The sequence below is a fragment of the Ammospiza nelsoni genome, chromosome 3 (assembly GCF_027579445.1).
Source record: "Ammospiza nelsoni isolate bAmmNel1 chromosome 3, bAmmNel1.pri, whole genome shotgun sequence".
NCBI lineage: Eukaryota > Metazoa > Chordata > Aves > Passeriformes > Passerellidae > Ammospiza > Ammospiza nelsoni.
This window is the reverse complement of record NC_080635.1, coordinates 101,138,941-101,153,647: the sequence shown is the minus strand read 5'-3', so window position 1 is coordinate 101,153,647 and position 14,707 is coordinate 101,138,941. Positions and strand designations below refer to the sequence as shown.

The window sequence follows — 14,707 nt, the reverse complement described above, 5'->3', positions numbered from 1 at the left end:
AGAGTTTTATGTTTTGTTGTTTTTAGTGTAAATCAGAGCAGGAAAAATAGCTTTCATACCTCTGCTTATTTACATATGATTGAACTTTGTTCACGAGCAATGAATGAAAACAAAGATTGCAGTGTTATTGTTACTGTTATATAGCTGGGGGTACTTCTGATTGCCAATAACCTTCCATGTTTTAGTACCCTACATCTTACTGGGGTTGTAAAAATATGCCTCAGTGGTATTCCTTTCTTAATTTGAAGATCAAGAGCAATTAAGTTAGGTTTTTATAAACTGTGCTCTCCAGGAGTAATTACTGAGAAATTGAAATTTTCTTTTGATGTATGCTCTGTCATCAGTCCTGTGTGTGCTTTTTTTTTTTTTAATATGGAAAAAGGGAAAGGTTCCAAAAGAAGGTACTTTAACAGGGATGCTATGCCCCACATTTATGCCAACTGGTATTTTTGTACATTCTTATGTTATCTTGGGTATGTGTGTTATACAGCTGGTAAATCACTTCCATTTTGCTTTTTTGAAAATGGAGGGACTGTTTCCAGTTTATTTTGTCACCAACCAAAAAAATGATACAAATGCTTCCAAGTTGCCCCTTTGAAAGTTCCTTTAAAATTAACAAAATATATCAGATCTTGCAACTTGAAAAGCAGCCTCTGGCAGTGAACAGACAGGTGACCAAAGAGAATTTAGATGCTTCTATAGTAAAATTAGTAATAATAGACACACATGGTTTAAAATACTTTAAGTTATTTATCCCTTTTGTGTGATGAAAAAAAAAATCTATTAAGTACTGTAATAGTGGAGTACCTAGGGTCCTGTCTTCTTAGGCTCTACTTTGTTGCCTTGGGTGATGGAATTGAGTGTGTACTCAGCAAGACTCACATGATATAAAACTGGAGAGAATGGTTTGCACCAGATGAGTGCTCTGCCTTTGAGATGGACTTGGGCAGGAGGGAGAAATGGGCTGCCAAGGAGCCCCGTGAAGTTCAGCAAAGGGAAAGAGCAAGGCTGGCAGCTGGGGAGGATTACTCCATGTGCCAGTGTAAGCTGAATGTGCTGTGAATGCAGAGGAGGCCCTTGGGTCCTGCTGGACAGCAAGCTGTGAGCCCCCAGAGTGCCTGTGAAGCAAAGGCAGCTGGCAGTCCTCTTGCATGGCGCTAGCAAGGGCACTTGCAGCAGCTCAGGGGAGATGATCCTTCCACTACTCAGCCCTGGTGAGACCACACCTGCAGGGCTGTGGCCAGTCCTGGGCTCCCCAGTACGTACGAGAAGGGACTGAGAAAACTGGGGTTGTTCAGCCCAGAGGAGATAAATTTCAGGAAGTGTGTGTGTGTGCATTTCATCAGTGCATGTAAATAGGTGTCTGATAAGGAGTAAAAAAGGAGTGAGAGTTTTCTCAGTGGTATCCAATGATAGGCCAGGAGGCCGTGGGCAGAGACTGATACACAGGAAATTCTGCCTACACATAAGAAAGCACTTTTTTTTTGACAGAGTGGTTGAACATTGGAAAAGGTTGCTCATAAAGTTATGATTCTCTGTCCTTAGATATGCTCAAAATCCAGCTTTATGAGATCCTAAGCAACCTGCAAGCTTTATGAGGTCCTGAGCAAACATTTTGAGCAGGGGTCTGACTAGATGATCTTCAGGGGTCTCTCTGATCTAAACCCTGTATGATCCCTCACCTCTCCTTTCAGATGAAGGCAAAGAGGGTTTCTTTGCTATGTTTGCTCTAATGCTTTATGACATTATTTTATGACTCATGCTTTATGAGGCCTAATTACCGGGTTTCTAGTTTTTGCCTGATACGAAATATTTGCAGCCTATAATTGATAAATTTCTTTCAGAATTTTTAAACTTAAAAATATTTTGGAACTGCTTTAAGTGATGCCATACCATTTGCTTTCTTTTTCAGCCATTCCTATGTTGGCCCAGATTACAGCATCCAAAAGAACACTGGAAAAATTTCTCTAGAGCAAATTGATGCTGTAAGTTGTGTTTCTGGAGTCATCTACGATGTTGAAGTATAACTTTTTAAATTCAAGTACTCTATGTACAAACTAAATATAAAACCTTTACCTTCTTTATATTCATGTTTGCTTTGTAACTGTTGAAGGAAATTGCATTGAAGTTCAAGATGGAGCAGAATTAGCTGAAAATGCATCTAATCAGGATTCAGACTCAGGGTGCAGTTGCAGTGAAATACTTAATTTGCTGTTCAATTTTGTGTACTTTTACAAATACTTAACATAATTATAAGCAGAATACAACAAAATTTTCTTATTTAACAATCTTGCAAACCATGAAGTTTATGATTACTGTGTTGCAGTATTAGTCTTTCCAGTGCTGGTTTTTGATTTTTGACTTACAGGCAGGGTTTTGAAAACAAGGAAGTAAATAAAATGGAAGTAAAACATGGGATGTAAAACACCATGGATAAATTGTACAGAGTCCATTCAAAACATATTACAGCTCCTTCATGTGAATTTTAGGAACCCAGTGTTTTCAGCATCCATCTTAACCATGATAGTGTTTCTCTGGCAGTGAATTAAAATCCCCTCCCCTTCCCTACCCCCAAAATTCTGTAAAAGGTCATTCGGCCATTCCAGATGCGAAAAAAACCAGAGTCAAGAAGTACTGTAATGCAAATGTGGGTATATTTTTCCTGACAGCAATTAAACCTGTGTAACTTTGTAGCTGGAGACAGTCTGATAGTACCAGCTATGTTACTCTGTGCTCTGGATTTTGTTCTTGAGATGGGTGTTGAATTGGATAGTCTATGGACTCACTTGTGTTATGGATTCACTCCCAAGGCTCTTTGTACATGACTATCTTTTCTTCCAGCCATTGGCATTTTCAAATGGAGCTAATTAATCGCAGTACACACATAAGCTGTGAATTAAATGATCAGTGTGCCTTAAACAGAAATTCTTTTCCCGTCAGCTCTCTGTGAAGTCGTTCCCCCTGTGCATGAGGCAGCTGCACAGAGCCCTCCGTGAGAGCCACCACCTGCGCCACGGCGGCCGCATGCAGTACGGGCTCTTCCTCAAGGGCATCGGCCTCACGCTGGAGCAGGCCCTGGAGTTCTGGAAGAAAGAATTTATCAGAGGAAAAGTGGATGCTGATAAGGTAATTGAACCAAATGTAAATGTGGGGATGTAGTTCATGTGTATGTTGTGCTGGTGATTTGAATAGATGCTTTTTGAAGTAGAAAATTGGGCAAAATGTACACCTTTTTAAAGATGGGAGGGGTTTTTTTTGGTCTCTTTGCTTATAGTTTGTCATTTTGTTGGGTATTGACCTGAACTATGGGGAAAAAAGGCAAACCATAAAGAGGCTTTTATAAGTGTGGACTAGAAAAACCTTACCAGTAAATTTCTAGGAAACCAGTGTCCTTTAGGAAATACAGGTACTATGTGACTAAATTAATTCACCAAGCAGATCAGAGACCAAACCCAATACTGTCTGAAAGACAAGGTTAAACTTTTTTGTTGTTTATTAAAAAAATATATTAGTTGGATAGCTCTGTGTGAAGTAGTCTTGCCTTAGCAAATTTACAGTTGAAGAATGAAAGAAGAAACTGGGGACAGAAGACAGAAGAATGTGTTTAAGGAAATAGTGAGAAAATACTATTCAGTGCATGGGAGGTACTACTGACATATTAGTCATTGGCCTCACTCTTGCCAATATTTTTGGGAGTATTGTGGGTGAGGAAGAAGTAGTGTCTAATTTTTGGAGGATTGTGGACTGCTCCTTATCTTGAACATATCAGGTACTATGAAACAGGCTTCCTCCCTCATCCTTCTCTGCCTGGCCTGTGGTATGTGTTAGAGCAGAGTTTCAGACTTTATCTGTTTTGGGTGGAGTGTACTTAGTATTTAATATTGTGAGATCTCAGCTTTCCAGAGTACCGTGAAGTATTTTTGGAGTGCTTGGTAGGCAATCTTTCCTTACCTTAGGTTGTCTGGGCCATTGCTATTTATAGAAGATACAGGGAAAAAAATAAGTTTGGCTAAAATGAATTATGGTACATATGCCTCTTCCAAGACCCAGAAGATAGATCAACTTGTCTGCAAATTTTTTTTGAAAGGAGAAAGTGATTTAAAGGTATGATTTGAATGAGCATCTAAACCTCTGTTTATCCAGTTCCTCAAATATAACTTGATTCAAAAGGAGATAGGTAATTTGTTAAAAAAGACTTCAAAAAGCATTTTTTTACAAAAGTCTCTAGAACATCTCAGAAGACTGGCAGTAAATCTTGCAGTGTAATGCCAATTAATTACTAGTTGTGTTGGGTTTATGTGCAGGTTTTGGTAGTGTATGGGGCTGCAGGGTTAGGTTATGTGAGAAGTTGCCAGAAGCTTCCCCTATTGTCCAACAGAGCTAAAGCCAACTGGCTCCAAGAGGGAGGGAGCCCTGTGGCCAGGGCTGAGCCCATCAGCAGTGGTGGGTAGTAGCTCTGGGATAACTTATTTGAGAAAAGGGGGTAAAAATCCCCTTCACAATAACAGCTTCAGCCAGTGAGAGGAGAGTGGGAATATGAGAGAGGAACGGCTCTGCAGACACCAAGGGCAGCGCAACAGAAGGAGGAGGAGGAGATGCTCCAGGTGCCAGAGCTGAGATTCCCCTGCAGCCCCTGGTGCGGCAGCTGTGCCCCTGCAGCCCATGGAGGGCCAAGGTGGAAGAGAGATCCACCTGCAGCCCTTGGAGGGCCCCATGACAGAGCAGAGGGATGCCTGGAGCAGGCTGTGGCCCAGTAGGAAGCCCATGCTGGATCAGGCTTCTGGCAGGACCTGTGGCCCCAAGGAGAGAGGAGCCCACTCTGGAGCAGGTTTGCTGGCAGGATTTGGGACCCCACAGGGACTCACACTAGAGCAGGCTGCTCCTGAAGGACTGCACACCATGGAAAGGACTGTGCTGGAGCAGTTTGTAAAATCTGCAGCATGTGGGAAGATTCAACGTTGGAGAAGTTCATTGTTTCCTGTGGGAGGGACCCCACTCTGGAGCAGGGGAGCAGTGTAAAGATCCTCCCCTGAGAAGGAAGGAGTGGCAGAAATGTGTGGTGGCCTCCCATTTCCTGTCAGCCTGCACCACCTGTGGGAAGAGGGAGGAAAATCAGGAGTAAAGTCAAACCTGGATGAGGGGAAGGTGTTGTAAGATTTGTTTTTATTTCTCATTTCCCTCTTCTGATTTGATTGGTAATAAATTACTTTTCCCAAGTGAAGTCTGTTTTGCCTGTAACAGTAACCGATGAGTGATCCCAGTGTGTGCTTGAGTCCTTCGTTGTATTTTGTCTCCCCTGTCCACCTGAGGAGGGGAGTGGGCACCTGACATCCAGCCAGGATCAACCCACAACACTACCTGAATTCAGGAAAATGCAGAATTTTCAATTGACATATCCTGTGTGTAAAAGAACTGAAAGAATTAAACTATTAGAAACAATAAAACAGCGTCACATTAGTTATTTCTGTTTTCAAAAAATATTGGGGGAACACATCTGATTCCACCTCCTTGTGCTTTGGCCAAATATGTACATGCACATGTATGAAGACCTGTATGCACCTCGGATCCTGTTTTCAATCACAGAGTTATGACTTTCTATTATAGCATCTCAGTTGATAGGCCCTAGAAATAAATGAAGTTTTATGATCCTGTGTTTAGCTTCAAGAGTTAGAAAGTACATTGTGAATCAAACAAGGAGTTTGCTTACTACATTTCTCACAAGCTGCTACATCCATGTAATTTTGGTCCTTTTCAAGTTCTAGATAACCAGCTTCAATCTTGAATAAAAGAGAAAACTAATTTTTCATGTCTCTAACGGAGGTTGGTGGCCTGTGATTTTTCACAGTAGTGTCATACAGTGCTTAATGTCCTGAAAAAAGGAAGATTAATGCAATTTTTATTGCTATTTTCTTCTTTTGACATTTTTATTTTCTGGCATTCGTGCCATTGTTTGTTTCTTGTAGAGTGGAGATAATTAATTACACTGTTTCATTTTACTGGAGCATTGTGAAGACATGTGCATGATACTTTATAAAGATTAAGGTTAATGTTGTATTACCTATTGACTCTTATATTGCAGAGAGGGAGTGTTCAATTTGCTGGAAATGGTTATGATTTCAAAATTGTTTGTTCATATTTGTCTTTAATAGCTGCAACATCTATGGCAATTTTCAATCCTATGAATTCTTGGCACACACCTTCAGTCTTCAGCAGGAAGGAAGTTACCATGAACACATGAGCAACAAACTGGCTAAGCATGGTCTCCAGGCTGAGCATAGGCATATGGACAATTTGCACCAAAAAGAACTCCTCCTGTGCTCTGAATAACTGATTCAGGCATACCTCAGGCTTCATTGATACAAACACTGTAGAAGAGCTTTTAAGAAATTATATTTTACCTTTAGAGAGGAATCCGTGAAGTATGAATGAAGTGTGAAATCATGTAGTCAGTGGGGAAAAAAAATCAAGTAACACCTGCAAAGAAGGAAGGTGGAGATGCTCTGTTGGTGGAGTGAGGGAGGGAATGGTCATGTATTGGCATGTTCACAACAGGGATAAAAGCAGAATGCAAAATAAAACATTTTCTAATTTAGGCACTGCAATTAAAATTACTCTGCAAATTGCTAGGTTAAGAGTGCCTAAATGGTAAATTGTTGTTTTTCAGATGAAAGGATTAACTGCCAGATAGGAGTAGATGGGTTACTTCTGAATGAATTGTTGTGCCAGTTGGCTTCATAACTTCAATGTTATTTTAAGACTGGGGTTTTTTTTCTATAAATTGAAATCTTACTCTAAAAATATTGATTCTCATAGATTCTTTCACTATTCTTGCTTAAAAAGTAACTCCCAACCTTGTCCAAAAAAAGACCACCAAAAATTGGTGGGGGGATGTAACTCCAGTGTGATATAAAAATGCACAAAGGTAGTAAGATGACAAGACAAATTAAATAATTAGAGTGCAGATGTAACAATGCTGTCATAGTTGAAAATAATCCTCTAACAGATATCACAGTAGTGGAGTTTGTTACTGTTTTCAGGTATTTTTGTATTATTAACCTGTGAATGTGAAAAGGAGGAGTTGAAAGTTAATGCAGTATTTCAAACAAAGGAAAGAAGGAATGCAGAATCAGTTTCTTTAAGGTGTTATCCAGTTACTTCTTTAGTTAACAGCCTGGATCTGAGATTTTTATACAGATGGAAGGCTTTAAGGCAGCTCCTCACTTTTTGCTTCCCATTGCTACATATACTTGTGATACATGTTCTTTTTTCTCAGCAGTTATTGGTGTATGGTGGTACAAAATGCCCTCTTCTAGTACTCTGATTTTTTACCTCTTTACCTTACTGCAGAAGTAACAGTTGCTGGTTGTATACTCCATGTTGAAAAGTAATTCCTTTGGTGCTGCAGCTTGACATTGCACTAGTTTTAATTATTGTTGCATAAGCTACTGAAGCACATCTTAAAATTGTGCAAGAGCATGGGGGTTTATTTATTCAATAAATCTCCAAAACTGAAGTATTACTATATTTACAAAATTATCCTTGTGATAGAACAGCTTTCTTGTCTGTTGTGACCTCTTATGGCTCTTTAGCCCCTGTGTTTTAGGACTCTTTAGAGATGTGGTGGCATTCAGGCTGGCAAAGTCTCTTTTTCATCCTGACTCAGCCTTCCAGATTAACTTACTGTAGTTTCTATTGCAGTAAGTTATTATGTTGTTTCTATTATGTTGTTTTCTATTGCAGTTGATTGCAAATGGCAAGGAGCAGGTTGTTTCCTAGTTGTCTGAGGTAAGCCTCTTCATCCCTTCTTGCCGGTGAAGGTCCTCATGGCGGATGTTTTGCTGGAAGAAGAAAGAGGAGAGTTCACTCAAATTCAACCTTGCTCAGGGTCTGTTATTGGTAAAGAAGCAAACCCTTCACAGTGAAGCTTTTGAACTTGAGTTGGTCATTGATATATTCTACATGTTTCTTCCACACTTGATGGTCATGTATGAAGCTGAGAACAGATAATGAGACAGCCATATACTGCATCAATACGCAAAGACATATGTCTCCTACTCTGTTAAAAACCAGTGAAACTTTGGGATGATGATACGTCCCAAGTGATAGTTCCAGTGACTTTATTTTCCTGGCTCTATGATTTCTTTTCCAAATGATCTTAGGAGGTTCTTGAGTCTGAATTCAAGAGTGAGTTTTTACCTTGACTGCAGAGAGCTGGTGATGAATGTTTCTACCAAGGCCAACCAGAAATTCCTTGAGGGGAGGCTGGACTAGGGACCTCGTGAGGTCCTGTCCAGCCTGAATTACCCTGAGATTCTGCAGCAGGGCTGAAGCCGGGTAGAAGCCCGTGTTTGTGGGAGTCAGCCACTAGAGGGAGACAAGATAGTATGGAATAAACAAATATAATGTATAGATGTAAATTAGAAGTGTTCTTGCTCTAAAGTGTGTAAGTCTATACAATTATTTAAAAAGCCCTTTGTATTTAAATGAAAGTAGAAGTAGGCACTTGGCAATCTTCAGGTCAGTGCTTTTAAGCACATACAACTATCCCCAGTGCAATTTATAATGCTTGGATGGTTCTTTAAAACAACCTGCACCTGCTCAAATCCTCAAGAATGTTTTCTCTATGAGTCAGTTGGTTACATTTGGGTTTGATATTTTCATCTCTCAATTCTTAGAGATTTCTGCATTGTTTTGCTCTTAGATTTTTTTTTCTTACTCGCCCTCTTTATATTGGGTATTGCTGGCTACTATTTTTGGAAAGTTTTGATTCGTAAATCAGAAAAGGATCTTTATTATCTCATATTTTTAATTATAATTCTCTAATTGAATGTTATCTGCTATTTTTATTCTTTAATTGTTTAAACTGTACAAATCTGCAGGCTAGAATGACATTTTGGACAGCAAGCCACAATATTTAACATTTAAGAGAAAAAGGTAAAATTGAAATGCCTCTATATGGATTAAAATCTCATTTTAAAAAAATTGTACATCAGTAGTACTGTAATGTAAATAGGTGGCCAGGCTTGAATACTCCTGAGATGTATAAACACTGAAATAGAACTTGAAGAAGGTTTTGTTTTCTCTTCTAGGACATCTAAAACAAAATTGTAATAAAAGTGCAGCATTGGCAGTAATATCTTATTTCCTGAATTCTGCAGTGAAGGACTATGTCATGGTAACAAGTATTAGTATAGTAAAGAATGTTGTTATTGCTTTCATTGGTTATCAGGGGCCTAGGTATTCACATTATTTTTTAAATTGTGGGTTTGTGTTAAACTTACCATAAAATCACAAAGTATTTTTCCTTCCACCAATGACTGTAAAAATTAGCTTCAGTAGAACCACTTCTGTATTTGTCTTCGTAAATTTGGAATTTACGATTTCATACTCTAGTTGTAGTGAAATAGAACAAGTTTATTTTATAGATTTTGAGTGAATAATTTTTATTATGTTTTGGCAAAATTGCATTCCATTCATAACATTATTATATGTTGAATGGCAATGCTTATGTAGTATAACTGTATGTTTCAAACAGTATGTTTCAAAATGCATTTTGTATTCTACAAAGTTAGCTCTTGAAATTTCTTTAATCACGGGCTTTAAGTGATTTAATTGTCAGAAGAAACACGAAAATGCATTTTTCATTTGCATGACTCATTTTTTTTCCCAAACATACTGTTTAGTTTACATTAAATCTTTTCTTTCAATGCAAGTTCAAAGAAAAATACAATAATGTGCAGTTGTTAGGGGTCTCAAGACAATAAGTAGATCATCCAAAGCTTGCATACTAGGCATGTAGGCTTGACTAAAAATTAATATTTAGTTTGAATTTTAACCCTAAAGGCTAAAGAAAAGAGCTAGATAAAGAAAAGAAAGCCAAGTCTATGAAATCAGAATATTTAGGCATAACTGCAAAGTGATTCGACCAAGATATTGAGTTATATTTTGAGATGTTTGTTTGGAATTGAACAGCCTCTGAGACAGTGACACACTGAACACCAAGTTAAAAAATTATTCATGTTGGTTTCCAGAAATCAGCTTAATATGTTAAAAAATTATTCATGTTGATTTCTAGAAATCAGCTTAATATCAGTGAGTCAAACACCAGGAGATCTACTCCTTTCTTATAATTCCTGAGTGGTTTTTTTTGCATACAAATTGCAGCCTGCAAGAGGTGTGTTGTTCAAATGGGACATAACTGTTTTTGTAGGTGATATTCACATGAAGACAGATGGCTGCTGAGTTTGATGAGCTGCCTTGGTCCTGGCTAAGAGGATAGGCTGGAGTCCCTTTTGTATTTTAATAAGCAATGTGCAGAAGAGTTGTTTTGAGTGAATTTGTTTTATAGTAAAAATTCATACAACCGGGCATGAGATTTAAAAGCATGACTTCAAGCTATAAATACATGGATTACTGGTGTTACATTTAAGTCAAGCTGAATTAGTAATATTCTTGTTGGTTGTATTTGGAAAATGATTTTGTTTTGTTTTCCTTTGGCTATGGTAATTTGCTAATTAGCAGTGAGGAGTAAGACTAAAATAACTGAAAATCCTGATGACTTATTTTGTGGGCAGCTATTGTTCTTCACCATTTGGCTCCACATGAATAGTTGGAGCTGAGCCTGACAAGTAGGATTTTCTTGGAAAACCTCTGTCATCTGGCCACTGATTTTAGAATCATAGAATCATAAAATCATAATATCCTTCCTTAGCTGAATGAAAATAAGCTTCAATTGCTATTAAAATTGGGTTGGTTTTGGCTTTATAACTATCACAGTATGTATGTTAAGTCTGTGCAAGATTCTTGCTGTCATATATTATCATCTGAAGCTGTGTTTTATAGGTGGGAGTTTGTCCTGTGTTTCCTTCATGTCCTGTGTGTCCTGGGCACATTTGCTTATGCTTGCTAGCATTCTGTTTCGCTTTCTTGTGGAGTGCTTCAGAATTCTGAAAGCTCGTTGCAGTCCTGTTGGTGGATTACTGCCACACTGGTCTGCATGGTTTGATTTTGTCAATTTGTTGTGTGTGCCTATTGACTACAGCAGCAGGAAGGAGATCTGTAATGGATTCTGGAAGTGAGAGGACTGAGAAAACAGGCTCACAGGGGTTGCATTTGATTGCATTCCAAGGAGGAGAGTGCCTAGGGACATGGCTTAGTGTTGGATTTGACAGTGTTAAATTTATGGTTGGACTCAATCTTGACGGTCTTTTCTAACATAAATGATTCCATGTTTTTGTGAGCATACTTCAGTAATTTCTTGCAGAGTCCTGTTAAATTCTGCCAGACCATAGGAAGGAACTGGGACAAGATTCCTGCCTTGCAGTATCAGAAGTAGAGATGATTAGCAATGCCTGTAAAGATATAACTGTGCCTAGAGGGAAGTCCCTGATAGGGTTGTCAGTATTACTTGTGTTTAGTCTTGTGTACACAGTGATTCTGGAAAGACTGCAGAAAATTAGCTCATCTAATCAGAGCTAGAGATAGCTGCTTTTTTCCTGTTTAATTAAGCATCGTGAGATCAAATCAAAATTGTTTAAAGTTGTTTGCATCAGATAATGATTTTTATTAGGACTTAGATATAAATAATGGTGTGGAATTGCTGTCATTAAAATAACATGCCATGTTGCATTTGTGGATGTTGCTGCCTGATGTGATTAATATACAAGTTCTGCAAAGCAGTTGATAACCATTTCTGCTTTCCTGATGGATAAAAAAATCTGACTTTGCTGCAAAGATATTTACCAGTATCATCTACATTGTTCACAGGTCTCACACAAATATGTTTGTAGGTATTGCTGCTCTAACTTCTTTACTAAACAAAAAAATACAGACTTGTTATGTGGCTTTCTCTTATAGTTTGTTTTACTTTTGATTCCAAATTAAACAAATTAATGCACATCATAATTTCAGTTGATACATAAGAAGTCAGATGATGAAAAATTAGATGTGAATATAAGAGTATGTGTTCCAGCTTTTTCAGGAAAGTAAGATGGAAGTAATTTTTTTTTCACTATTTCTGCCCCATATGCTATATATGTAATCAACACTGCAAAGGTACTGTTAACTTACAACTTTATGTAAACGTAAACACATAAATACACATGCACACCCCTTCCAAGGGTAGATGCTGCACCAGTTCCTTTTGGCAGGGGAATAATCTGTAACTTCACTTGATACTGTTTTCTTTCAGTTTGCATATAGTTTGTGTTTTGACTGACACACTGCCAGTTCTGAGCACTAGAAGGAATAAAAACAAAGCAAAACCTTTTTTACCTTTTCCTTGTAAGAATTTATTTTAAACGGCATTGCCTGACCTTTTAAACCCAGGGTGCTTACAGGTTTATCAGTGAAGTTAAGGATGCTAGGGAAGAAATGTCTTTGGGACATAATTATGTTTTAATTATGCCCTGTAGCTAATGTAGATGCAGATTAGACTCAATCATATCTCTGTGTATTTTCCTCTGAAACTTTCCTTTTTTAAGCCAAAAACCAGCATATCAGTGTCTTACAGCTATTGACGTTTAGGAATATTTTGTAACTGTTTTTCTAAGAAAGTATTTTTGTTACAGAAACTTCTAATTAAAAAACCACTACATTTTGCATAATAGATTAAAAGTCTTAAAGCAGTATTTCTTAAATGAAATGGATCTGGTATAGACCCATTATTTTTCACCATATTTTTGTTTCATTGGTGGTATTCCAATGAATCCCAACTGAAGATGAGGCACTAGAAAAGTGCCTCATTGAAGAGTATTAGACTGTAATATACATGAAGGCTATAGTGTGCACATAAACATTTGGGGAAACACAGTAGTAAATGATACTAAAAAATGTGTACTCTTTCACTTCAAACTCAATCCCCTTTTCAATATTCCCAATTATTCTAGTCGAAACTGGAGCTCTGCAGTCTTTGTTGCAACGCTGAAGTTGTGCTGACATTTGGCAATGATGATGCACTTTAATGTGCTTTAATTTGTTCAGTATTTTTTTTAACCTGTTAAAAATGTATGATTTTCAGGTTTCATCTTCTGAATTATGTTAAAAGGGAGGATTTTGGGCAATCTTTCAGATTGTGGCATATCTTAGGGGTAGAAGAGAGCTCTGACTATAATCTGTCTTCCAGGACATTAACAGTACTGGCATAGTTTTAGTGATGTGCTAGCTACCATAAAAAGAAAGAGGATCACTTTTTGTTGTTACATATTAGACACAGAAATCTGCATATAATCATCTACTGTATGAGCTGGTTGGTGATAAGGTTCTTGCAGTGAAGAGTGAAAGCAATAATTATCTTTCCTGTACTAAAACTAATTTAGATCAGAATCTGCTCTCTTATGACTGGTTTTATTCTCAGCAACACACATTGCTGTAGATATTGCTTGATGTAGTGTCTTGTTAGAGCTGCATGTAGAAAAATGAATGGTGAAGCCCGACCTTTAATTTTCTAAGATTCCTTTTGTAGTTTTGAATCACTTGTCAGTCCTTGCACTTCATCTTCAGTGTAGATGGACTGTACTTGTCAGAAGAGCTTTCTGTTTTATTGGCCCTTGCAGCAGCAGCAAGAAAGTCATTCCATGACATTTTAAGAAATGTAATAGATGGATTTGCCTGTGTGGCTGATAAATTTCTAAGTTTAGGGATAGTGAAGTATCTGAGTGTCACTAAATGTAGAGCTTTCAACAGCCTCTTTTGAATATCTTCTTAACCATAGAGCTCTAACCAGCTGCTGAAAAATGCCTGCTGCACGTTGCTGCACACACCACTGGTAATGTATTTAAGCTCTTTGGCTGTTTACCCCAAGTTCTGACACAGGGGTTAGTGGTTTTTGAGATGCAAATCTTTTCATCCACATCTTTTTGCTACCTACCAGGACAAGCTGAATAACACAGCAGATGTCTTCCAGTTTTGTTCCTGTGCTTTTTGAACAGAAAAGTTTTGATAGAAATTTTTTTAATCTTGATACTCTTATTTGAAGCAATGCTTTAAAATAATTTTATCAAAAATTCAGATATCCTTGAATTATATAAACTGTTTACAAAAACAAAACCCAGGATTCTGAATACTTTTTTTGATAATGTCCATGTAATTGCTGTAACATCATAAAGCTGTCATATTCAGTCTATACTCAGCCAATAAATCATGACTGTTTCATATTCAGTCATCCAGAAAAGCAGCATATTGTATCAAATGTGCACTCTGCTGATATATCACAATAGGCATGATGTAAATAAAAATGTACTTTTGCTTTCAGAATTGATTTAACATTCTGCCTCATGTCTTTTGAAATCTGTTGGATCTCATGAATAAAGATAGAATAGCTCTTCATACATTATTTGTTCTGTGTGCAATTTATGTTTTGGAAATTTAATATATTAAGATTTAGGAAAGGGAAATGATGATAGGGCTCAAGTATTTCAACGTTAGAGGTGTTACTACTTCTTGAAAAAAGGTTGGATTCTAATTTTGTATGAAATGTATAATGCTATTTAGTTGTGAAACTGAATTCTATAGGCTAGGCTTTTACATCTCCTTGCATTCCCTCTTAATTCTACTTACAAAGAAGAAAAACAAAATGTCCTTAAATATGGGGTTTTTTTTGGAGTTTTTGTGGTTTTGGGTTTTTTGTTTGTTCATTTGTTTTCTGTTTCCCTGTTTTTCTTTTGGTCACCTGCTATACATGTAGGAATGGAAACGTGGTCTTTATGGC

At 37.6% G+C, this 14,707-nt stretch overlaps 1 protein-coding gene across 2 annotated transcripts in view; it reads left to right on the top strand.

Annotated features, from left to right (window-relative positions):
• The window catches only part of PRIM2 (DNA primase subunit 2), a 90,665-nt gene that overhangs the window by 54,641 nt on the left and 21,317 nt on the right, over positions 1 to 14,707 (top strand). For both annotated transcript variants that reach the window (XM_059468587.1, XM_059468586.1), the window contains exons 8-9: positions 1,913 to 1,985; positions 2,941 to 3,126. In XM_059468587.1, the coding sequence (XP_059324570.1) occupies positions 1,913 to 1,985; positions 2,941 to 3,126 (259 nt within the window). The remainder of the gene's footprint in view (positions 1 to 1,912; positions 1,986 to 2,940; positions 3,127 to 14,707) is intronic.